Source organism: Notolepis coatsorum (genome assembly GCF_963971535.1).
Source record: "Notolepis coatsorum genome assembly, chromosome: 12".
In the NCBI taxonomy this organism is placed as follows: Eukaryota; Metazoa; Chordata; class Actinopteri; order Aulopiformes; family Paralepididae; genus Notolepis; species Notolepis coatsorum.
In genome coordinates, this window is record NC_140176.1 from 35,906,266 (window position 1) to 35,931,132 (window position 24,867).

Below are 24,867 nucleotides of genomic sequence, written 5' to 3' on the forward strand. Positions count from 1 at the left end.
GGTAATTCCCGAAGGGCTGAGTAATAGCCTTATACGTCAATTCTACTATAAACGTTGCCGTTTCCATTTGATCCACGGCATAACCCACCACAACATATGGATCAGGGATATTTGATGCGATTCAATGTAACCGGGAGAACCGCTAAACTGGCCCGACAAAGAAAAGTGAGCCCTTTGACATTTGAGAGGAATCGTTGTGATTTCGTTCATGTCAACTCTACAGGCCTCCTTGGAATTAATTAATCATAATTTAAATAAATATGACTTTGTATGCAAAAAAATTACGTATTACATTTACAGTCATGCCTCAACGACGCATGTGATGTCAGAAAATAAATAATAGCACTACATCAACACTGCAAATGACAGTGGATAAATAAATAAGAACTAAAGCTAATCGCGTGGATATATCTATAGTGGAATAGACTGTATTAATATTCCATATTTATACCGTCTTGTTGCACGCTCCTGGCCACCTGTTCAGCGCACAAACGCACACTGTATAGCCTACGTGTCTAATGAATGAACAGTCTGCTTATATTATTCTAATTACTTGTTTCATTAGGATTTAGTAGATACTATATGCTCTGCCCTATACATCTTAAGGCCGCCAGAGTCGGGTGTACTGTGCGCCGACCGGACTCTGTGGAGATGTAATGCTAAGATGTGTACTGTGATGTAGTAGAAATGACTACTATGGCAGGCAATATCTGTGATCTCCTAATAAAACAAGTCATTGGAATAATATAAGCCTACTGCATTCATTCTTTACGCACGTAGACTATACCGTGCGTGCGCTGCGGCAGGTGGCCAGGAGCGCGCAACAAGATGGTATAAATATGGAATATTAATAGTCTATTCCACTATAGGTATATAGTGTGATGACAATAACATTTGAATCGAATCTAATTTTGATCCGTCGCAAATCGCTTCCTCGCTACCTGTTGAATACGGGGCAATGCCGAACCTCTATTTCCACACGGCCCTCGCATTATAATGAGCTGGACAGGCGTCTTTATGCAAATTAGGTCAACTGTAACGCGTGTTAATGTTTGTCAATGAGTGACGTATCTCATTCTAGGCATCGCAGCTGTGATTTTGGCGAGTTACATTTACATTTACATTTAGTCATTTAGCTGACGCTTTTATCCAAAGCGACTTACAAGTTCTGTACGACAAGACAGTAAGAAGGGTACAACTCTATCAGCTGAGTAACAATGTTCATCAAGTGTTGCGTGTTACAGTGTAGGTTAGTTTATTAGGACAAGTGCATGACAGTAAGGTTAGTCAGAGTTAAGATGGCCTCTCCACACGTTGGTGAAGCCGGGTGTAATTGTCATCGACTTTCTCTTATGACCTTCCAAGGCAGGCATTCTCCCTTCTGTGTGTGTGTGTGTGTTTGGAAAGATCAGATGAAGTCAGACGAGTATATTATATTGATAGTAAATGTACTGAGGGTGGACAGATAATGTTGATATTTAAACATAAAAAATACAATACATAATAAATGTGTTCATGATCATCATGCAACATAAAACAATTGCAGGAACGGTTTGGGAGAGGAAGGGGATTTAGGTTGCGTGTTGTGAGTTCCAAAAAAAAATACTTTAAAGTTTAAAGCTCAATATATCAAAACGTGGCACTTTTGTTTTTCCTTTAAAAGTCTGGAAGAGTCTGAAAAAATTTCAAATGATATTTCCGTTGCCTTTTTTGAGTTGATCTAAATGTTACTGATTGTGTTAAATCGGCTTATGATATCGTCTCATATCGATTGCAGGCACCTGCATCGTATCGTATCGTGGCAGATATCGGCAAATATCGTATCGTTGTCCAAAGAATCGATATCGTATCGTGATGAAACTGGTGATTCCCACCCCTAGTAGAGTCCATACACCCAACACCAAGTCCCATAATTCCTTACACGTAACGTGTCTGGCTGTGTGACGTCAACTTGTCAGCATGAAAATGACAGCCAAACATGGCACTGCAACTAAATAACACAAATACAATAGGCACATTTGTGACTGTTACAAATATAACACGTTTTATACTTGCTACAAAACTATCAACCTCTGTAGCACCAGTGCTATGTGCAAAAAAGGTTTACGTACAGCCCTGCGTATACAGCGAACACAGGACACATGCCCCCCCCCACACACACACACACACACACTTGAATCAAATGAACTAGTGTGTGTGTTGCCCAGGCGGAGCTAGTCTCCTCACCTATATCTGTTACAGGTACTGTTTAAAATCATTCTCTGACATTCTCACTCTCACACACTCACTCACTCACTCACTCACTCACTCACTCACTCACTCACTCACTCACTCACTCACTCACTCACTCACTCACTCACTCACTCACTCACTCACTCACTCACTCACTCTCATACACTCTCATACTCACTCACTCACACACAATGATAAAGTCATTGTCCTACTCATCATCATTCTGCTGAAAGAGACTGAATATGAACCATTCTGTTTGGGGGGTGCATTTATGGTATGTGTGAGTATATGCACATTTATGCACAAGCCTCTCTCTCTTTCTCCCCCTCTCTCTCAGTCCCCATCCATACCTCATCCATAGCTTACATATATTTTTTTCCTCTTTCTTTTGTAAGCTCTCTCCATTTACATTTTGTAATTTAGTTGTTTAGCTGACGCCTTTATCCAAAGCGACTCTATCCAAAGTGACAGTGCGTGGCATTGTTCGTCAACTAGAGTCCATAGTAGTATATAGACATATTAGCATCATAGGTAGTAGTATAAGTATAGTAGCATAGTAGTATAGGTACATTATAGTAAAAGACAGGAAGAAGTACTTTTATTTTATTTTAGATATTGTTTGAAGAGGTGCCTTTTTAGTTGACTGTGACTGCAATTTTCTCTGGGTGGTGCTACCTAGCTTGCATCACATTACATTATGATAAAAGTGTCTGCCAGACCGCATCCATTTCTTTCTTTTTTGATACATTTTCTTTTATTTTCTTTCTCTTTTTTACATGGATAAAACAAAACATGACAACACATAATACAAGAATAATAATAAACAGAACAACACTAGGCAATAATAATAAGAACAATAATGACAATAGAATGACAGTAGAACAACAAAAATAATAAATGTTACCTAAACATTTTTACAAATTATATTACTACAAACACCACAAAATACATTAGACATTTCCTCCCCCAGGACCAACACCCCAACCCCGCTCCGCTGCTAGATAGTGGCCTTAATTTTCTCTGCCGCTGCGACCCACAGCTCAATCCCACTCCAATTACACATGCAGTAGAGATTTCCATATAAATTACATCCAGTAGTGTCGGAGACCAATTAATCGTTGTGAGCTTCTCAGGTTCTTTCCACCTCATGGCTACCAGCTTCTTGGCTGCGGTAACGCCCGCCAGAATGATTAGAAAAGTGAGCCCGGTGACATTTGACCGTTGCACAGGCCAAGATACAAGGTTCAAAGGGTGCTCTATACCGCCGTCTAGCTGGATGCGGCCGGTATTGCACTTTGGCGACCTCAGACGCATTCCCTATGGCAACAACAGGCTCCCTGGATGGATAATGAATAGAAATATCGAAAAAAAGGAAAAACTACCCAGAAATGTAAAACGTTGTTTTTGGCACTCAACGGTCGGGGCCCAGAAACGAGGTTAAGTTACATATGTTTGAAAGTTTAGTTATGGATTTCCAGAAACAAGCTACTGGTGGGTAGTCCCAAAACGTGTGCATATAATTGCCAGTGGCCCTCAGAGCGCACAAAGTGCACCGAGAGTCGGTCACCAGTCCCATAGCAAACAGCTTCCTAGGTGTGAGATACGTCCTATGGATATAATTAAAATGTATTTGCTAATGTAACATTTGTCCAAATATCATCCCAGTCTAATTCTAGGATGTCCCCTCGCCATACTGTATACAATGATAATTTTTTATATGTGGATTTGATTAAGAGTGTATAAAAATCGGAGACAAATCCTCTTGAGTTTGTTCAGTCCCTAATACGTTTAATAAAAGGGTGTGCGTGTAATGCTTGAGCCCACATTACCCCATGCGCCCTGAGCGCCAACCTTAGTTGCAAGTAGAGGAAAAATTATACGCCAGGGAGATCATAAAAATCTCTTAGGTCCTGAAACGCTCGAAGGCCGTTTTTATCATATATATTCCCCAGAGTATGAACTCCCCTCCTCTCCCATTGAGGCATATTAACAGGTTTGTGCCCAACAAGTAGATGTTGGTTATGAAAAGTTGGAGAGTCGATGTGCCATGGGCATTTGACAGCACAAGACCTCTGTACATTACGCCATGTTTGAATTACGTGGGATATGATTGGTCCATATCGTAATTGGCATTTTGATATATGAATAGTGGAGTATACTACATCTTGCAGTCTTTGTGGTGAGACCGCTGCTGCATCTAAGGAGCGCCATGACACAGCAATTTCATGGTCAAACCAGCTCATCACGGGTCTTGGCGAAAAGGACCAGAAGTATAACTTCAAATCAGGGATTGCTAAACCCCCATCCTGTTTCCTACGTTGAGTGGTAGTTCTTTTGATTCTTGGGCGTTTGTTATTCCAAAAAAAATTAGATATCATAGTTTGTGTCTTGCGCCAGTGGTCTATTGGAGGAGGAGGGGGAGCATTCAGCTAACAAAATTTATCCTAGGTAGTATGTTCATTTTAATTTGATTATGAGTTAATGAGTTAGGAAGGCTCAACGATCTATTTAGATCTTGGTGTATTTTATTATATGTACCTGTGAAGTTATATTTAGTTGTCTGATTTAGTGTGGGGAAAATCTCTTATGCCTAAGTAGGAACATCTATGGATCTCAGGGAATGTATTCCCAGTGTCAGAAATATTGTGTCTGTTACTAGGCTTGAGTAAATTGTGATTAAACAAAGGAGAATATAAATTATGATTTTTCTTTGATGGTGAATAACACCATGCAAAAAATTATCAGACATGAAAAACTGCCACTGACCTCGTTCAGTACCTTCTTGAGATCATGTGTACAAAAAATCGAAGGAAATTAATAAAGGGAAGATGATTAAACAGAGGTTTTGTAGATACAGTACTGAATTCTGCCATCCGGACACATGCAATTTGAAATATTATTATAGAATAGCATGGCGGCGAGACACTGGTATCGAATCCGGCTGTCAGCGTTGCCTCCGGCTTGGCCGGCCGTCATACTGGCTCAATTGGCAGAGTCAGCGGGAGGGAAGCCAGTGGGTGGTGATCTGGTCTTTGTAAACAGCGACTCCTACAGGTCGATCAGGACGCCTGCACAGCGAGGAAGGGAGATGGTGAGGGTAGTGTGAGCCTCCCACACGTTACACCTCACCAATGAGAGTCCGCGCTGGCTGACTCCGCATGTATCGGAGGGGACATGTGATAGTATCTATCAACCCTCCCTAGACCGACCAGTGGGGGGCACATGCGAGCAATGACCAGGAAGGGGAGGGGGGAATTGGCATGACGACTAAAATTGGGATGGGAGAAAAACACAGAAAAACAGGAGGAGAAAAAGTTTAAAATAAATAAAAAAATAAAAAAAATAGAATAGCAGGCCTATAAATTACCTTATTATAGCCATGTTGCACATCTATGGATCGGGCCAAATCTACTCGTTCCAATGACGGAGTTCAATTTGGATTTAGTATCACCAGGCGTGCAGGAAGAACCGAGAATGAAATCTACTGTAAATACAGTCAGCTTTTTATTTTTGCCACAGGTCCGCCATTTTGAATCTGATGGTTGCTAAATGTTCACAGAAGGTAGACAAACTACCTGCGCTCCAATCTAGGCCAATAACGTTCAGTTTTGTGGTATATAATCCTGAGAAATAAGAGAAATAAAAAATTATAATCGGGAAGTAATTTGAGAGCTCTGGGTGCCCACTACTCGTATGACTACAACTGGTGGAATTTCGCTAATTCAAAATGGCGGATTTTCGCTATATTATTAACACATTGACCGCTAGCAGCAGGGGGCGCTGATCCCTCTTCAGCGCCAGGTCTTTATTCAATGGATATAGTTTTAGAATGCCAAACTTGAGAGTCCTAAAACTATATTTTATATTATAGCTATGGATCTAATAACGCCGTCGACTGTCTGTGAGTTGCTTCTGGTCAACATGCAAAAAACATTGTTTTTTCGTTTGTACATTTCTGTTTTATACCGTTTTGAATATTTGTACATTTCTGTTTTATACCGTTTTGAATATGAGTATGGTTTGGGTGATTCTGAGTAAATCCCATGAAGGATGAGAAAAAGGCATTTGACTGTAATCCAGTTATCACGTTGTCATTTTTCGGCTGATTATCTAATCATCCTGAAATCAACGCTAGATTATTGGTATTATGTCTCCTCGTGTATGAAATGTTGCTTCGACCGCCACCAACGGTAAACGGCATACACAGAGTCCACACACACAGCTTCGATCGCGGGGGAAATAAATATCAGATCAACGCAATATTGGATATATAGAGTCCTTACCTGGTCTCTGATGTAATGCAAAAAAAATTATCCAATTATTTGATCACCATTCCAGTTATCCGCAGCGATCCTGTCCCCGACATTACAGAGCGTTACACATGAACGGGCGGGCGGGGTTAGTGTTCCATGCCATCGTTGTAAAGGCCTGCCTTGCCCAAGTATTTAAACCCCGCCCCCACGGCTCAGATCGGCTCAGAAAACACACCAGACCGTTTCCAATTAAGTGCAATAGCTCCGCAAGGCAGTAGAGGGCGGTGTTGACAGTCTGCCAGCTCAGACACATTCACCAGGGTCTCCAGAGACTGCAGCCATGAATTATGAATAGATATAGCGAATAAAAGAAATGGCGATCATAAAAACGAGTTAACTCGTTTTTGGCGATATTCGCATGGCGGGCAATAACGAGTTAACTCGTTCTTGGCAATTAATGTGTTAAGACCATGAACTAAAATCTCACTAATAACACTTTAACCTTTTGGTAAACAAACATATTGCTGAAAATATACACTATGACTGCTATTGTGACATGGTTAGGGTCTTTACTCTTGGCTACATTTGAATAAAAAATGCAACATGAATCCATACAGTCTGTAAACATGGATTTATGACTTGATGTCATCTGCGGTCCGCTAAAGAGGTTAATGTGCGCTGCACTTTGCTCTCGTCTGTCGGCTCTGGGCTGCGTTTCTACCGATCATTCAATACATTGTTTGAAAGTTGAATTTGCCACCTTTCGATCGTCACCACACTCAACCTGCATGCTTCGGGTCTCGAGTTACAAGATGAAATATCCGGCGAGCGTCATTTGACAAGCCGGTTGTAAACGGTCCTGAACGGACCAGTCACCGCTGATGGCGAAGATTATTGACCACCATTGTAGCCAAGGAGCGCTGCGTCTGCTCCGAAAGTGATCCCAGACGAGCACTGATTGCAAAGAGAAGGGGGCAGAAGAAGACCAAGTTCTTTGTTTTGACTCACGCATCTGAATGAATGGAAGTGGACGGCCATTTTGGATAATCACACTGAATTATTGCAGTACACACATTACAAAAACCTTTTGTAAAACACCAATTTTCCGTGGGATTTTTTTTATAAACATTGGATCTGTATGACTAAGACTTCAGGCTATGGAACTTATGTGTTCCAGCCCCTACCTCTCGGCTGGAACCCAAAAACAGGCATCTGGCAACGAGTCAACACAAAATTAAGGAGCAAATATTAAATTTCAGTCTGTTCAAACCTCTGTTTCTCTATTATATTAGCACTCAAAGTGATTCATCTTTATTGTGTAAGAAACTCCAGAATGTTACCAGACTCATGCATGTGCTATAAGTATAAAGTCTAATAAATAAATAGCTAATTCCTTTGTGTAGCAGCTATTTGATTGTTTTTGTGCCATGTCTGTAAGGTGAAGTTGGTTAAGTTTATCACTGGGTGGCGGCGTGGAGCGCATGGGTTTTGGATATAGGCACAGGTGTAGGATATCGCAATCAAGGTATGGGTGACGGAGAGGTCTCATGGTTTTTAACGCACGTACCCTCGCTCGTTTTCACTATTATTAATATCATTTTCTATAAACTATTGTTTGGCTCAGCAACCATGTATTACGTAAAATATTTGAATTAAATGGGAACTTCACCCAACAGCAAGTGACACCGACTGAACATTATTTGTATCTTTTAATTACGAGTCAAAGACGAGGATTTCCTGCACCCAGCTGACCGCCTACCAGGACATCAGGATGTGTATGCAATCGACAAGGCATTTTATGCTAAATTTGCAGCACTGTTAACTCATTCGGGGCCAACCACGTAATATTACGTGTTTGCCCGACAACCGTTGGGTGCCAGCCCTCGATATTAATATCATATTTACTGTCACAGAGCTGTATTTTGCCTGGAAAAGGCATATTGGGAGTCCGAAGGTGCAGTACCAGCCAGATCCTGGTAGTGGCGCTGTCTCAAGAATGCAGTAACCCCTGTTGCAGACCAGGTGTCACACTGAAATCTTTCCGGGTGGACTTTTCTGTTAGTCTGAAGCGAGGACTTAACTCGATCGCATGGAATACTTTTTGGGATGCCGAATTCATTATGCAGTAAAGGATTATGGCATGGGCCAATGGACATATGATCTACCAGATGGCGATCAAATAATTGGAAAATTCTTTTTGGAATCCAACCGGCCAAAGGTAAGAGCAATTTGACGTCCATTTCAGCTTGATCGTGCAAGGATTTAATAGCCATCCCCCAGATCAGCCTATGTTGTGGTAATAACGAATGCCGTTATTGGCAATCAATTAATCAGAAACGACTTCCCCCCGCCCCCCACTTTCATGCATTCATGATGGAACATAATACCGATCATATGCATTTGGATTTTGTCGTGTGTAGGGACGAAACCCCAATGGATTTAACGTTATTAGCTTAGCGCCTTATAAATAGCCTTGCAGGAATGATCCCAGATCATTCCGATATAACACTCATATTCACCACGGTATAAAACGGGAACGTATTGATGAGGAAAAAAATTTATTTTATGAATCTTGAACGGAAGGTTCTTACTGTCAATTGACAATGATATTGGATACATAGCTATAATATAAAATATAGATTTAGCTCTACAAACAACGTGACGCACAGTGAAAAGTTGTAATGGAAAGCTGGCCTAACTACAGCAGGCCCAGTCTAATAGCTGGCACTGATTGAGTTAAGGGGTTAAAATAGCGTATCGTCCTTGCCCTTGTGGTCAGCGTTGTGAACAGCCTCAATTCTCTTGGGGGCTTTGATTTAGGGCTGTCCTCTCTCCTGTCTTCTGACCTATATTTTGTCATGTCCTCTATCTTCTGTCTATCTTCTGTCCTATCTTCTATCCTCTATCTTTAGCCTCTATCTTCTATCTTCTGTCTATCTTCTGTCCTATCTTCTATCCTCTATCTTTAGCCTCTATCTTCTATCTTCTGTCCCATCTTCTGTCTTATGTCTATCTTTTATCTATCTTTTATCCTCTATCTTCTGTCCTCTATCTTCCGTCTATCTTCTGTCCTCTATCTTCTGTCTATCTTTTATCTTCCGTCTTGTGTCTATCTTTTGTCTAACTTCTGTCCTCTATCTTTTATCTTCCGTCTTCTGTCCTCTGTCTTCTGTCCTTGACTAAAGAAATCCTTGGTGGATTAACGGTCCCAGGACTAATCGACGAGGTGATTGAATCGACACACCTGTGAGAATGTCTCTATCTCTCTCTGTCCATCTCTCTCCCTCTCTCTCTCTCTTTCTCTTCCCTCCTGTCAACCCCCCTCCATTATCTCCCTCTTCGCTCTCTCTCCTCTCTGTCTCTCTATCCTCTCTGTCTCTCTATTCTCTCTCGCTCTCTCTCTCCCTTCCTCTCCTCTCTCTCTCTCTCTCTCTCTCTCTCTCTCTCTCTCTCTCTCTCTCTCTCTGGACAGATTCAGAGCTTGATCTGATCTCATGTAATGGGAGAGTAATAGCCACTCTACGTTGATTGGTTGGTAATTTGGGGGAGAAATGCACAGGTGCAATTTGTAATATTTTCAGTAAATTTAATTTCTCTCTTCCCTCCCTTCACCGCTTATCTCAAATAGGCTATTTTCCCTCTGTCTCACAAAATAATGTCTCCTGGGTCTCTTTCTTTCTCACTCTCTCTTTCTCTCTTCTCTCTCCTCTCTCCTCTTTCTCTCCTCTCTCTTTCTCTCCTATTTCTCTCCTCTCTCTTTCTCTCCTCTCTCTTTCTCGCCATCTCTCTCCTCTCTTCTCTCTTCTCTCCTCTCTTTCTCTCTTCTCTATCTCTCCTCTTCTCTCTCTCCTTCTCTCCCTCCCCCACTGTTTCTTTCTCTTCCTCTCCCTTTAGCTCTTACACTCGTTCTTTCTATCTCTCCCTCTCTCTTCTCTCTCCCCCCGTTGTCTTTCTTTCTCTTCCCCTCCCTCTAGTTCTTGCACTCATCCCTCTCTCTCTCTCTCTCTCTCTCTCTCTCTCTCTATCCCCCCCCGTCTCTAGTTTTATTGACGTACGTTCAGACGCCCATTAGAGCCTCTCTTTTCCTCCCGCCTCTCCTCCCCCTCGGGTGGAAATTGTAGCATGTTAATTTTCACACAAATTACGGCAATAGCGGGTATCTCTATTTGCTACATTATAGTGGGAGCAATCAGGGATAATTGAGTGCCTTTCAGAGAGAGACGGCTGCATTCACCGCCGGCTCAAAGCCGTCCCATTATCGTCTAATAGCTCTTTAAACACTGAATTTCGCCGAACAAAAATTCTTGTCATAATTTTGCTTAAGTGTATTTGTAAATCACAGTCCTTTGAGCGAGGATAATTGAAATCAAATCCCTTTCACTGGAGCTGACATTTCTACATTTCCCCCCAATTGAAATTAATTTCAAAAATTGAGCATGAATGTCTTCAGATAGCGGGCAATTATGCCTTTCAATGGGGAGAAATTACGGCGGCTGAATCGTCTGCGGCTTGGCGGGGCGCGCGCGGCAGTTAAACGCCTTTGTTTCGCTGCGTGTTTGCCTAGTAAAGATTTACATATATTGACTCATTACCATGTCTTGTGAAGCTGATCGGCTCGGCGACTACAACCCGGCGGTGAGCGCCTCGTGCCCGCTAAAAGTGCTGCGCGGTGCGGGCAGGGGGTGGTGACGGAGGAACGAGGATGTGCGTTTGTTTGTTTCTCTCTCCCTCTCTCTCTCTCTCTCTCTCTATCTGCATCACTCTGTTTCTACAGCTGAGAGAGAGGTGGGGACTGGGGAGAGAGGGGTGGAGAGGCAGGTAGAGCGAGACAGAGGTGGAGAGAGACGGGTGGAGAGAGATAAAACTCTGCGTTCAATAGGACGTAGTACATTATAGGTCTGTATTATTGATACCACACACAGAGCTGGTATTATAGCACACGCATTCCTGAATGGCTCTATGCCTTTTCATGAACTGCTACAGTGGTGCCACTTAGAGAGAACAGGTACAAATGTTCTCTAGTGGTCAGTGTGGTGTGTGTGTGTGTGTGTGTGTGTGTCTGTGGCCTACAGTAAGTAACAGAAGGGAGGTGCTCGTATTGTGTGGTGCAAGCTGCTGTGTGCTCTGGTGAGCTGGCCCCATTTATATGCTTTATGTCCTTCTCTTGCTGTCTCTTTCTTTCTCCTGCTATTCATTCATTCCTCTGTCACTGTTCTCTCTTTCTCCCTATCTCTCTTTTTCGATCTCTCTCTCTCTCCCCTTTCTCTCTATGTTCTCTCTCTCTTATCTCTCTTTCTCTCTCCCCTTTCTCGATGTTATTTCTCGCTTTCTCTCTCTCCCCTTTCTTTCTCTATGTTCTCTCTCTCAACCTCTCTCTTATCTCTCTTTCTCTCTCCCTTTTCTTTGTTATTTCTCTCTCCTCTCTCTCTCTCTCTCCTTTCTTTTTCTCTCTCTTTCTCTATCTATCTCTCTCACACACAAGGTTAAGCTTTAAGGCAAAGGGAAGTGTGTTTTGTTTTTGATGATTGCATACCCAAAGTAATTTGCGATTTATTATACTTTATACTTATAGCACATGCATGAGTTTGATCTCTTTTGAAAGGTAACATTCTGAAGTTGCTAACGGAATAAAGTAAAAATCACTTTGAGTGCTAATGAAATAGAGTAACAGAGGTTTGAACACACTGAAGTGAAAGTTGTGTGTACTCACATTTCTGTTTACTGGTTGCCAGATGCCTGTTTTTAAGTTCCAGAAGGGTAGGAGCTGGAAAACATAATTGTTACAAAGGGTCAGATTAAACCGAATATATATATTTATTGCTTGAGATCCCATGTATAATATTTGTATATCGTTTGATATCCCTTGTATATTCTTTGTATATATACACGGAATATCCCTTTACCTAGGTACAAACCAGACCATAATACTCGTTCTCCTATTGGACAGCGACCCCTAGGCGCCAACGGCCATACCCCCAATGGCAAGTTCAAAGACAACGCCAAGGCATGTCTCAACATGTCCAGGTTTGCGCAGTAATACGAGACAGAACTGAGGTTGGCACTAGATTATTCACCTTACGTATAAATACGTCGCAGGTGGATACAGCAGTAGAGTATCCTAAACGTTGAAGCCTTCACCACGATACAACGTGCCGTGAAGTGGGCCTCTTTGCCCCTGAATAGAGCCTTGAGAACCGCGTGCGAATATATAGCTAAAGTGTCAGAGTTTAACGCCGTATCGTCGAGTTCGACTTATTCTATTGTGAAGTAATAGTCTATTATTTATAGTGTATTGTGCGGCTACCGTTCTACAGTGACCAGCATTACCACCGGTTCGTCGTACCTATAGCTAGTGCACTTATCCAGGCTGGGCGGCCTAAACTCGCGCCACCACCCGAGGAGTCCTAGACGAGAACCGTTGGATATGTACACCGGAGAACCTACACCGGCGAATGCAGAGCCTTTTCCGGCTGGATTATATTGCTTTGGTACCGTGGCTGCTGGAGCAGAGAACCGTCTACCCCACTGTCGTGTGGGATCTACCCCTGTGAGGAGCACCCTCGAGCCCGCCTCTAGGACCAGAGGCTGGCTAGCTTTCATCCATGCCGTCGTGCATACTGGATTATAGCTGTTGCTTTGTCTAAGGACCAAGGGAGTACTGCACTGGCTCCTGTATCTGGAGCCTCGTTATTCCGCGTTGATCCAGACTTTGCTCCCGAACATTCCTCTACCCTGCCGGCTTACAACCGGAGGGAACCCCCCTAGTGTCTCCAGCTGACTACGAGTGTGCCTTATGCAATTACTATGCTACAGGTGGCGTCAGTTATACCCATCTTACTATTCTCATGGACTTACGCTCTTGACCTACTTTAAGTGTTCTTCGCCTTACAAGCGCAATTATAATTCTCAATCTGTAACCTACCGTTGCTGCTCTAATAATAATAAATACCTCTAACTAGAACTTTCTTTGTCATTGCCGTATTCTTGTGTGGGTGTTCACCAGATATATCATGTACTGTATGGCCAGTAATTAAAGTACATAACTAACTAAGTAGTGGTTTAATAATACCATACTCTCAATACAGTCAGGGAATTGTACCCCTCAGTTACAATAATGCTTCCAAAGCCTGAAGTCTTATGTCTGATCACCTTCCCCCACTCTCACCCGCCCATCTGGGATCGCTTTCGGAGCAGACGCTTGTTGGCTACAACGGTGGTCAATCATTTTCGCCATCAGCGGTGACTGGTCATTTCGGGACCGTGTACTGTCGGATGTGGTCACTTGACGGAGCGGCCTGTCAAGTAACCACGATGCTCGCCGGATATTTCATCTTGTAACTCGAGACCCGAAGCACGCAATAGGTTGAGTGTGGTGGCGATCGAAAGGCGGAAAATTCAACTTTCGACCGGTGTATTGGATGATCAGTGAAAAATGCAGCCCAGAGCCGGCAGACGAGCACAAAGTGCATGAGAGTGCGTGAGCCTTCCGATGCTTAACTCATTGACTGCCACGCTGTTTTCCCATCTTTACTCCCTGGCGCCAGCGCACGATGTTTGCGGACCCATCGTATATTCTATATTATATCTATGGAGACGATAGTATGGCTCATTTGACAGGCACTATTTATAGTCCAACGGGGACAAACCAGTTCATTTCTACATACTTTTGTTTGTGCGCTATTTCACGCTAAACATCGCCCCGTTTCAAAATAATCCAGTCTCGTTTTCTAGATTGTGAGATAGATGTATGACGTATTATATGAATATGCGCAAATCGTTCGGGTTGCTCGCCTGAAACCTATATTATTTCCAAATCAAAGGTATATACCATATAGATGTTTCCACACAAAGTCATCAAGGGGGGGGGGGGGGGGTCGTTTTACGAAGCTGCGATTGTTACCAAAAGCATGTTTTAGGTTCGGTAAGATAGACTTAAAATAGACCTTACCTTTGTCAGAAGGTACTCCAAAATGAATAATCCCAGTAGTTCCATCACGATCGCCATTACCGGTGTGCATTGGGCCTGGCTAGAATACGGAAAACAATAGGTTTCAGGCGAGCAAATCGGCGACAGATGGCTGTGCTGCTCACTTTGAGGGAGAGGGCATTCCTGCAGCCCGAGGCACTGAGGCACTGATAGACAACTGAGAGACCCAGTTCAAAAGGTAGGCGATACTGCCACCTGTTGGGATTCGATCGTCATTGCAATTTTAACGTAGGCAGCGGTGCCAGGGAGACACAGGCAGGTTCGCACAAGTGTTTAGAATGGGAAAATTGAAGGGCGGTCAGGTGGCGTAGCGGATATTGCGTTCGTCACCAACCCCGGAGACGCTGGATTCGCCTGTTCGAATCCAGCTCACAGCTCCGGGGTTGTCACCAGCTTGGCTGGCCGTTCACACTAATACAATTAGCAGTATTAGAGGGTGGGAGAAGCTGGCGGGGTGGGTCCGGGTCGTTGTAAACAGCGACTCCTACAGTTTGGTCGGGGCGCCTGCTAAGCGCGGATAGGATCTAAGGGCGGTAGTGTGATCCTTCCTCACGTTACACGCTCTCAGTGAGAGTCCGCGCTGCCAGGTGAAAAGAAGCGGTTGATTGGCTAGACGTGTGTCGGAGGAAGCACGTCATAGCCTCCACTCTCCCAGACCGACTGTGGGGGGTAAGTGCACAGCGACCAGGAAGGGGATTGGGAATTGGCATAACGACTAACATTGGGATGGGAGAAAATCGGAGGAAAAAAGGAGGGGGAAAAAGATAAAAAAAAGAAAATATGGGAAAATTGGAAAAAATTACCCGAACTATCTCTGGTTTGGCGCTCAACGCTTGGATTCTAAACCCAAACGATCTCGGGTTTGGCGCAGAATGAGTTAAGAGGTTAGGTCCACTTAAACCATGTTGAACCTCAAAAAACATGTCCAACTTATGATACTATATGTATGATTTAATTGGTGGATTATAAATGTGTGTCTGTATGTGGAGGTGGCGGGGGTCGGTCAGTAGCTGTTAGGAGGGTTTAGGAGACCATGGGGTGGTGGGGGGTGGAAGCGTGTGGGGGGGGGGGGGGGTGGTGTCCCTACACTCATGAGAGGCAATTTCACAGCTGGTTGGCTGCTCAGGCAGCCAGGCTGAAAATGCTCCAGATTTGTGGTGCAAATTGAAATGATGTCGGTGAAGAACAAAGCTGCTGAGAGAGAGAGGAAAGAGAGAGGTAGAGAGAGAGAGAGTGAGAGAGGTAGATGGAGGGAGAGAGAGAGAGGGAGAGAGAGAGAGAGGGAGAGAGAGAGAGGGGTGGAGAGAGAGTGGGAGGGAGAGAGACTCTAAATTCAATAAACATTTTAGCCACGCCTTCCCCACACCTGTCAATCAATCCCTCTGTGGCCCCTCCCAGCCCACCATCAGTATTATTATCAGTATTAGTCCACATTGTGTGTTTTTATTTTAAGAGAGTGTGTTGTTTGTGCCGACCCAGCTAGCTCAACCTTGGCAACCGTAACCGAGGCTCCATTATGGGATGTGCATGGTTTGGTTGTTGACCAGCCAGCACATCGCCGGTCAACAGCTGTGGTGCCATGTGGGCTGCCATAGAAAGCCATTACACACACACACACACACACACACACACACACACACACACACACACACACACACACACACACACACACACACACACACACACACACACACACACACACACACAGAAACAACACATACACACAGAAACTACACACACAGAAACTACACACACAGAAACAACACATACATACACACACAAACAACACAGACTACACACAAACACAGACAACGCACACAGTCAACACGTATACACACACAGACAACACACACACATATACAGACACACACGGAGTCCATTCGCAAAGGCTAGTTGCGTTAGATACTTCTACCACTTCATTACGTGGCCGCGTTTGAAACTGAAATTACAATTGTGCCGCATGCCGACTGGCATCACAGACACACAGACAGGCTGGTGAATATTGTCAGAGGCTCGTTCCTAGTGGTGGTGATGATGATGAGGCTCTCTGAACACACCTGATGGCAGTGTGGGGTCGGGCGCAGCGTGGCCTCTCCAGCAGAGCAGAGGAATGACGAGCCAGTAACTGCAATTAAACATGCAGTATAATGGCTAATCAAATTGACAGCCTCTGCCGTTCGCTTGCCTCTCTCACAATGCCTTATCACAACAAACTATTATGAGGGAGGGTGTTTCAGGCCTGATCCCCTTTCTCTGTCTGTCTCTCTTTCCTATGTCTCTCTCTCTCTCTCTCTCTCTCTCTCTCTCTCTCTCTCTCTCTCTCTCTCTCTCTCTCTCTCTCTCTCTCTCTCTCTCTCTCTCTCTCTCTGTGTCTCCATCTCTTCTCTCTCTCTCTCTCTCTCTCTCTCTCTCTCTCTCTCTCTCTCTCTCTCTCTCTGTCTCTTTATCTCTCCCTCCTACCACTCCATCCCCTCTCTATCTCGCTCTCTATCTCGCTCTCGCTCTCACAGGCTGTCATGTGGCTCCAGTTAATTGCAGCGAAGATTAACAAAGCAAGCTAATTTGTTTTCTGGCTTCATTATGTCAGACAGAGGAGAGGAGATGAGGAGATGGTCACTGAGAGGAGAGGAGATCGTCTCAGAGGAGATGGGAGAAGAGAGGAGATGGTCACAGAGGAGATGGTCACTGAGAGGAGAGGAGATGGTCACTGAGAGGAGAGGGGATCGTCTCAGAGGAGAGGAGATAGGAGAAGAGAGGAGATCGTCTCAGAGGAGAGGAGGAGGTGGTCACAGAGAGGAGAGGAGATGGTCACTGAGAGGAGAGGAGATGGTCACTGAGAGGAGAGGAGATGGTCACAGAGGAGAGAAGAAGATGGTCACTGAGGAGAGGAGATGGTCACTGAGAGGAGAGGAGATGGTCACTGAGAGGAGAGGAGATGGTCACTGAGAGTAGATCGTCTCGGAGGAGAGATAGTCTGAGATGAGAAGATATATTTATACTCCCAACAGGGAACAAACCATTTGTTTCTACAAACATCTGTTCCTGCGCAACCCCAGCCCTAAATAGTGGCCATTTCCCAAAAATACATGAACATTTTCTAGGAAGCGAGATATAGCGTCTTTTGTGAATCATGCGCCTGGCTTGGCCTGGCGGTGAGATTTGAATATACTGGGCGAATAGACTGAACATGAGTATGCAAATAATAGTTGATTTGCCATTTCTGGCGAGACAAGAAGCCGCTGCTTGATCAAGTGCCATCCCCTTGCTAAAAGATTTACTCAAAGACTGCCACCTATCGGGATTCGATCGTCATCACAGTTTTACAAAATCCATACAGAAGGTCAGGGGGACTGTTTAGTATCATAATAAAAAACATAAAACGAATATACTCGTTTTTGGCATTCAGCGCATGGGCGCCAAAAACGAATGTACTCGTTTTTGGCAGTTAATGAAAGTGCACGGTATACAGGTGCAGCTCGATAAATTAGAATATCGTGGAAAAGTTATTTTATTTCAGTAATTCAATTCAAAAAGCGAAACTCTCGTATATTATAGATTCATTACACACAAAGTGAAATATTTCAAGCCTTTATTTGTTTAAATTTTTGGATGATTGTCTTACAGCTCATGAAAGCCCAAAAATCTGTATCACCAATAAAAAATAGATGTATTTTTCTTTTGCATATTGAAATGTCTGCCTTCTGAAAAGTATGTTCATGTATGTTCACGCAGTACTTGGTTGGGGCTCCTTTTGCACAAATGACTGCATCAATACAGCTAAATATATAGACTTTTCCACAATATTCTAATTTATTGAGCTGCACCTGTATAGAACGGACATGTATACACAGCAGCATGCCTCTGAAAAGCGTGATAAATATCGAACAATATATTTTCCTTGACATGAAACATGAAAGGGTAATCAAACCATTGGGGATCCGTATGATGCTTCTGTCAATTAATTATTAAGTATCTGTTCAGTAAGCCTACAGTAGCCTATATACTTGTTTCATGTTTTGTTTAAATAAAATTAAGGCACACAATTCCTAGAAATTGATTTAAACAAAGTCTATTTGCCCTGAGGGATGATTTACAATAAAGTGCTATAAAAAAACGCAAAAGTTGGGACTTCCGGTTTGGCGAGGAGCAGGTGAGCAGCTGCAGAACAGAGCTCCCGGTCCAAAATTCAAGAAAGGCAATAAAAATGTATAAAACACGATTAAAAAGTAACAACTCGAAGATAAAAGAACGATGACAAGACCCAGTGCACAAAACTTGAGGAGAAGTGAGAAGAATGACCCCCGACAAAGAAAATACGAAGGGAAAGGTACAACACGAGGGGATGACGCAGCAAGTAAAACAAGCTAACATAACGTTAGACCACAGAGAGGCCTGGCTGGAGACGTAGCTACAAGCTAACATGGAAGCTAACACGATGAATATGCAAGCTAGCATTCGGATCAGGCTAGAAGCAATACAGAGCGCTAACGATGCTAACATGCAAACCAACACGCAGACTGGACTCGATGCAATACAGAATATTCAGAGGAGCATGGAGGCTAATTCAAAAGAAATAAAACAAATGGCCCCCAAAAGAAGGACAAAGAGACGATGGATATACCCGGACCAACCAGGACTCGGGCACCGAGGTCAACCGGACCATCCGAGATGCAAGCACGGAGGTCGCCCAGACCGGCCAAGATGCGAGCATTGAGGCCACACACACCAACCGGGATTCGAGCACCGAGATCAACCAGACCAGCCAGGATTCGAATAACGAGATCTCACACACCAAACAGGACTTGAGCACTGAGGTGACACACACCGACCAGGATTCAATACCACATATGCATATTATTTGATAATGAATAGATGTTATGACTAGGGGTGTAACGGTACACAAAAACCACGGTACGGTACGTACCTCGGTTTTGAAGTCACGGTTCAGTACGGGTTTTCGGTACAGTGGGTGAAAGTTTGGCTTTCCATGTTCCAGTCAGGGTGAGGTAGTGTGCAGTAACTAATTGTACGTGTAGGGCTGTCAACTAATATTCTATATTGAAATTAATAATCGACTTGTAATTTTTTTTTTTATTATATTAGACTGTGGAAAAAAACAGCCCCCGGTAGGCGGCCGTTAGTGGTTAACATACCGTTGTATTCGTTCGGTACGGTACACACTGAAACGGTTCAGTACGGATACGTGTACCTTTACACCCCTACTCGAGACACGCTACAAGTAACACACAAACCACTGAAAATTGGGTCTTGATTCGGGACATATAATATAAATATCACGTACTAGACTAAACTGAAGACACTAACACACATGACGCACAACTAAGACGACGGGGAACACGAGGAAACGCATTCGGAGACCTGACCGGGAGCTCTGGAACTGTACTATCATATGAAAGATAAAAATTCAAGTAAAATGTTGGACAATAATAGGGGCATTGGAGAATCCCCATTGGGGACATCTCCGTCGTTATAGGAGGGCCCTCTCCAAGAGAGCCTTATCCCTCCAGCCCGCCAACGGGGGTAAAAACCTGGGAAGTGCCAATTGTCTTTAGTTTTTTTCTTTTTCTGAGTTATGTTAGAATAGCAGTTGCTTTGAATGTGCACATGGACAATTGTGAAGGACAAGAATTAAAAAATGTTGGACATGAAGAGAGGCTTGGAGAATCTCCATTGGGGGGGTATCTCCGCCACTAGGGGCGGGGCTTCTCCAATAGGAGAGCTGATTCCCCTCCAAACCACGAACGGGGGAAAAAGTGCTAACCGCTTTTATTTTTATTTCATTTTTTCTTATTGTGTTGTCAGTTTTATTTTTTCATAAATGTATATAGTGATATCGGTGACATGGGAGGTACAGAGGTGGGCAGGCTGAGTTCAGTGGGGGGGAATGCCAGGGGGAGGGGCCATCGTTCCGGCGGTTCGACCCGGGGGAGGGGGGCCCTTGCGTGTTGTGGGATCGGTATGGGGGGCGTGTATACCAAACCAGCTCATCATATTACAGTTTAACTAAATCCTCACACAGGGTTTCCATTAAAGGAAGGAGAGGAACAGAGGCTTTTGTATCACAAAAAAAAACAAGACAATGACAAAAGCGGTGATTATTCTGTTAGAGGATAAAGTGATCACAGCGGAACGTTAAATCAAAAACACTAGACTGAATGCAGTGGTGAAGGTCTCGTGGAAATGGTGAGTGAATAAATGTATATATGATGGTATAAATGAACGTAGAACTCCCAGGTGTGCACCCTTGGTCATGCTACTGAAACAGTAAGGGAAAGATGAATAATGGTGAGGTTTTTGACGTGTTCATGTGTGCGCTGCCCGCACTCTGTATCGGAGTTGGTGTGTGTGCGGTGCCCTCAGTCAGTGACGGAGCCGCCTCTGCGCCCAAGATCGCACTGCTTACTCAGTTATGAGCAAGCAGTGCGAGCCTGTCTGACTTGCGACTGAAATAGATGCGTTCGTTAGATAAATTCAATAATTAACAGTTATGCCTTTATTATATGCCTTATGCGCACTGCCAGCCAGCTTTTATGCGACGGAGAGATACACTTTCAATTTTGACAGAGATAGATAATCTCCTGATTCGGATACAATTGAACACAAATGGTTCCAACGATATTAATGTTTGTCTGCATATTTTCACACCACCAACAAAGTACTGGGTCCATGTCCGTTGTCTCTGAATGGAGTTGGTAGCTTTCTGCATGTCTCCAACGCCTGAGACAGAAAGTACTTAGCCACTCCCCTCCGACACAACTGTAGTTATTTAAACAGCAAGGGAAATTATTCAGCCAGCACTATCTAACAATAATTAACATATTTACAAGTCTTATTACGATTTGCAAATAACGAGACTGATGGAGAACATAGACAGATAGTCTTGGAGAGGAAAGGGGATAGTCTTGGAGAGGAGATGGTCTCGGAGAGGAGATGGTCATTCAGAGGAGATGGTCTCGGAGAGGAGATGGTCATTGAGAGGAGATGGTCTTGGTGAGCACAGGAGATGGTCTTTGAGAGGAGATGGTCTTGGTGAGCACAGGAGATGGTCTTTGAGAGGAGATGGTCTTGGACAGGAGATGGTCTCGGAGAGGAGATGGTCTTGGTGAGCACGGGAGATGGTCTTTGAGAGGAGATGGTCTTGGTGAGCACAGGAGATGGTCTTTGAGAGGAGATGGTCTTGGACAGGAGATGGTCTCGGAGAGGAGATGGCCTTGGAGAGGTGATAGTCTTGGAGAGGAGATGGTCTTGGAGAGGAGATGGTCTTGGAGAGGAGATGGCCTTGGAGAGGAGATGGTCTTGGAGAGGAGATGGCCTTGGAGAGGAGATGGTCTTGGACAGGAGATGGTCTTGGAGAGGAGATGGTCTCGGAGAGGAGAGGAGAGACTAGAACGAGCGAGAAGAGAAAAGGGGGGTAAAACAAAACATTAGTATATTTATGTATCTGAGTATATTTGTGTGTGAGTATATTTGTGTGTATCTGAGAGTATGTTTGTGTATCTGAGAGTATGTTTGTGTATCTGAGGGTATGTTTGTCGTCAAATTATGCGTTTCTTGGGATGAAATATGAAAACGTTGGTCCATATAAATAATATTGTTTTTCTTTCTCTATTTCAATGCTCTTGTACTGTACCTAAACAAACCCCTGTGACAAGAGATGAAACGGATGCAGACAGAAATAATAATGGGTTGTTCACATCTTCCCAGTTCTGCTCATCAGACCAATGCAGATAAATATTAAAAACAAATCACTATCATTAGGCTGACACAGATATGTCCTGCCATATATCTGGCCAGTTCTGCTCATCAGATGCATTTTATTATTTATTTTTTTAATCTCTATGATTGGCCGATAGCGATATTGGTTGTCGATATTTTGTGCATCCCTGTACAGTGTCTTCTTGTGTTACAGTAGTATCATATTAATCATGTGTGTGTTCTCTGAGAGGAGAGGAGAGGAGAGGAGATAGTCTTGGAGAGGAGATGGTCTTGGTGAGGAGATGGTCTTGGAGAGGAGATAGTCTTGGAGAGGGGATGGCCTTGGAGAGGAGATAGTCTTGGAGAGGAGATGGTCATGGAGAGGAGATGGTCTTGGAGAGGAGATGGTCTAGGAGAGGAGATGGTCTTGGAGAGGAGATAGTCTTGGAGAGGAGATAGTCTTGGAGAGGAGATAGTCTTGGAGAGGAGATGGCCTTGGAGAGGAGATGGTCTTGGAGAGGAGATGGTCTTAGAGAGGAGATGGTCTTGGAGAGGAGATGGTCTTGGAGAGGAGATGGTCTTGGAGAGGAGATAGTCATGGAGTGGAGATAGTCATGGAGAGGAGATGGTCTTGGTGAGGAGAGGAGAGGGGGGAGATAGTCTTGGAGAGGAGATGATCTTGGAGAGGAGAGGAGATGGTCTTGGAGAGGAGAGGAAAGGAGATGGTCTTGGAGAGGAGATGGTCTTGTAGAGGAGTGTAGAGGTAGTAGTACTGTACTAATCGTGTGTTTTCTCTCTACAGTACTCGGAGAAGGCCCTGTACAACCAGCTGTCCTTCTACAGATACATATTTGACTGGGATCACGCTGTCGCCAAAGTACTGCAGATTGATGAGAAAAGTAAGATCTCTATCTCTCTCTCTCTCCCTCCCTCCCTCTCACACTCAATCTCTCTCCCTCACACTCACTCACTCTCGTCCTCATTCACACGCACACACTCCCTCACTCTCTCTCTCTCTCTCACTCTCTCTCTCTCTCTCTCTCTCTCTCTCTCTCTCTCTCTCTCTCTCTCTCTCTCTCTCTCTCTCTCTCTCTCTCTCCCCCACTCACACTCACTCTCTCTTAGATCTGCATAATGATATTTGAAGATTACTGAATGACTTTTGTCTGTTTTTATTAACTTTTTTTTGGTATTCATGTCAGAATTTAAATCAATGTACTGGAGCTCTGACTGAAGTCAATATGTTCGTATCCTGACAATTACACACACACACACACAAACACACACACAAACAAAACATGGTATTAGCAATCAATGCCTTTTACATATACCTTTTACATATGCTGCACGTACAATACTCACCAATGCTTATACACACACACACACACACACATAGACACATGTCATGTACACACACAAATCATACGAAGCCAGCGGAGCATGGGAATTGGCTGTTTGGGGGGGGGGGGGGGGGGGGGGGTGTAAGGACATTCAGCTCCTTGAGTCGACGGCCCTAATTTAGGAGACGGATTCAATCACACACACGTACAGAATGCAAAACGCTCCAATCACTGCAAGAAAGAAGGAAAGAGCCCTCCATCTCTCTCTCCATCTACTCTGTCCATCCCTACCTCACCTGTTTCTCTCTCTCTCTCTCTCTCTCTCTCTCCCTCTCCCTCTCCCCCTCTTGCGGGTGGCCACTCGTTCTGCTGTGTTGATTGAAAACAGGTTTTAGATTTGGGGAAATGATAGGTCTGGTAATGGGAGCGCTGGTGAAAGGATAGCCCTTCTGCCGTAATGGGACATGGAGCGTATATTTCCCCCCTTCCGCCCAAATAGATGCTCCTCCAGCGCTCCGAGCCGAACGCCCGCGAGGCCTCTCTTACCCACAGTCCTCGCTGATTGATGTCACTTGATTAGAAAGGGCCGCCGGGCCGAGTGATTTATTTATTTGATTAAATATTTATGTATTTATTTTATGCGTGTGTGTGAGCGTGTGCGTGCACACCGTGGGTGCAGCCATGGCGTTGGAAGAGCGAGATAGCAGAGGTAAATATAACATGTAATCAACAGATGACCACTCAGGAGATGGAGGGAGCTGAAATAGAGGGATTGGGATGGAGGAGAGGGGGGGGGGGGGGGGGGGGGCCGAGGGGGAGGGGCTAACATGATTATAGCCTCCTTTTGTTGTTGCTTCTCTTCTCCTCTATTCTTTTCTTTGATGTGAGAAATCATCGCCAATCAATTCTTGACTTCCCTTCTTTTTCTCTTTATATATTTCTTTCTTTCTTTATATCTTTTCTTTATCTTTCTATATATCTTTATTTCCTTCTTCATATCTTTCTTTATATCTCTTTTGTATATCTTTATTTCCTTTATATCTTTCATACATTCCTTCTTTATATCTTTCTTTCTTTCTTTCCTTCTTCATATCTTTCTTTATATCTTTAGTTCCTTTATATCTTTCTTTATATCTTTATTTTATATCTTTTATATCTTTATTTCCTATATATTTCTTTATCTTTTATATATTTCTTTCTCTATTTTAGTTTGTGTTCTTGTAGGTTTCTTATCTTGTGAAGTCAGAATACAGTACTGATCATGCAGTTGGCTTCTGCTCCAACATATGAAACACGTGCACATGTGTGCGCCACATTTTCCGTTATCCGGTAATTATCT

At 43.8% G+C, this 24,867-nt stretch overlaps 1 protein-coding gene across 1 annotated transcript in view; it reads left to right on the forward strand.

The window, feature by feature from the left end:
• Window positions 1-24,867, forward strand: part of pola1 (polymerase (DNA directed), alpha 1) — a 206,249-nt gene that overhangs the window by 148,927 nt on the left and 32,455 nt on the right. The window contains exon 36 of the mRNA XM_084326141.1: window positions 22,991-23,087. Within this exon, the coding sequence (XP_084182267.1) occupies window positions 22,991-23,087 (97 nt within the window). The remainder of the gene's footprint in view (window positions 1-22,990; window positions 23,088-24,867) is intronic.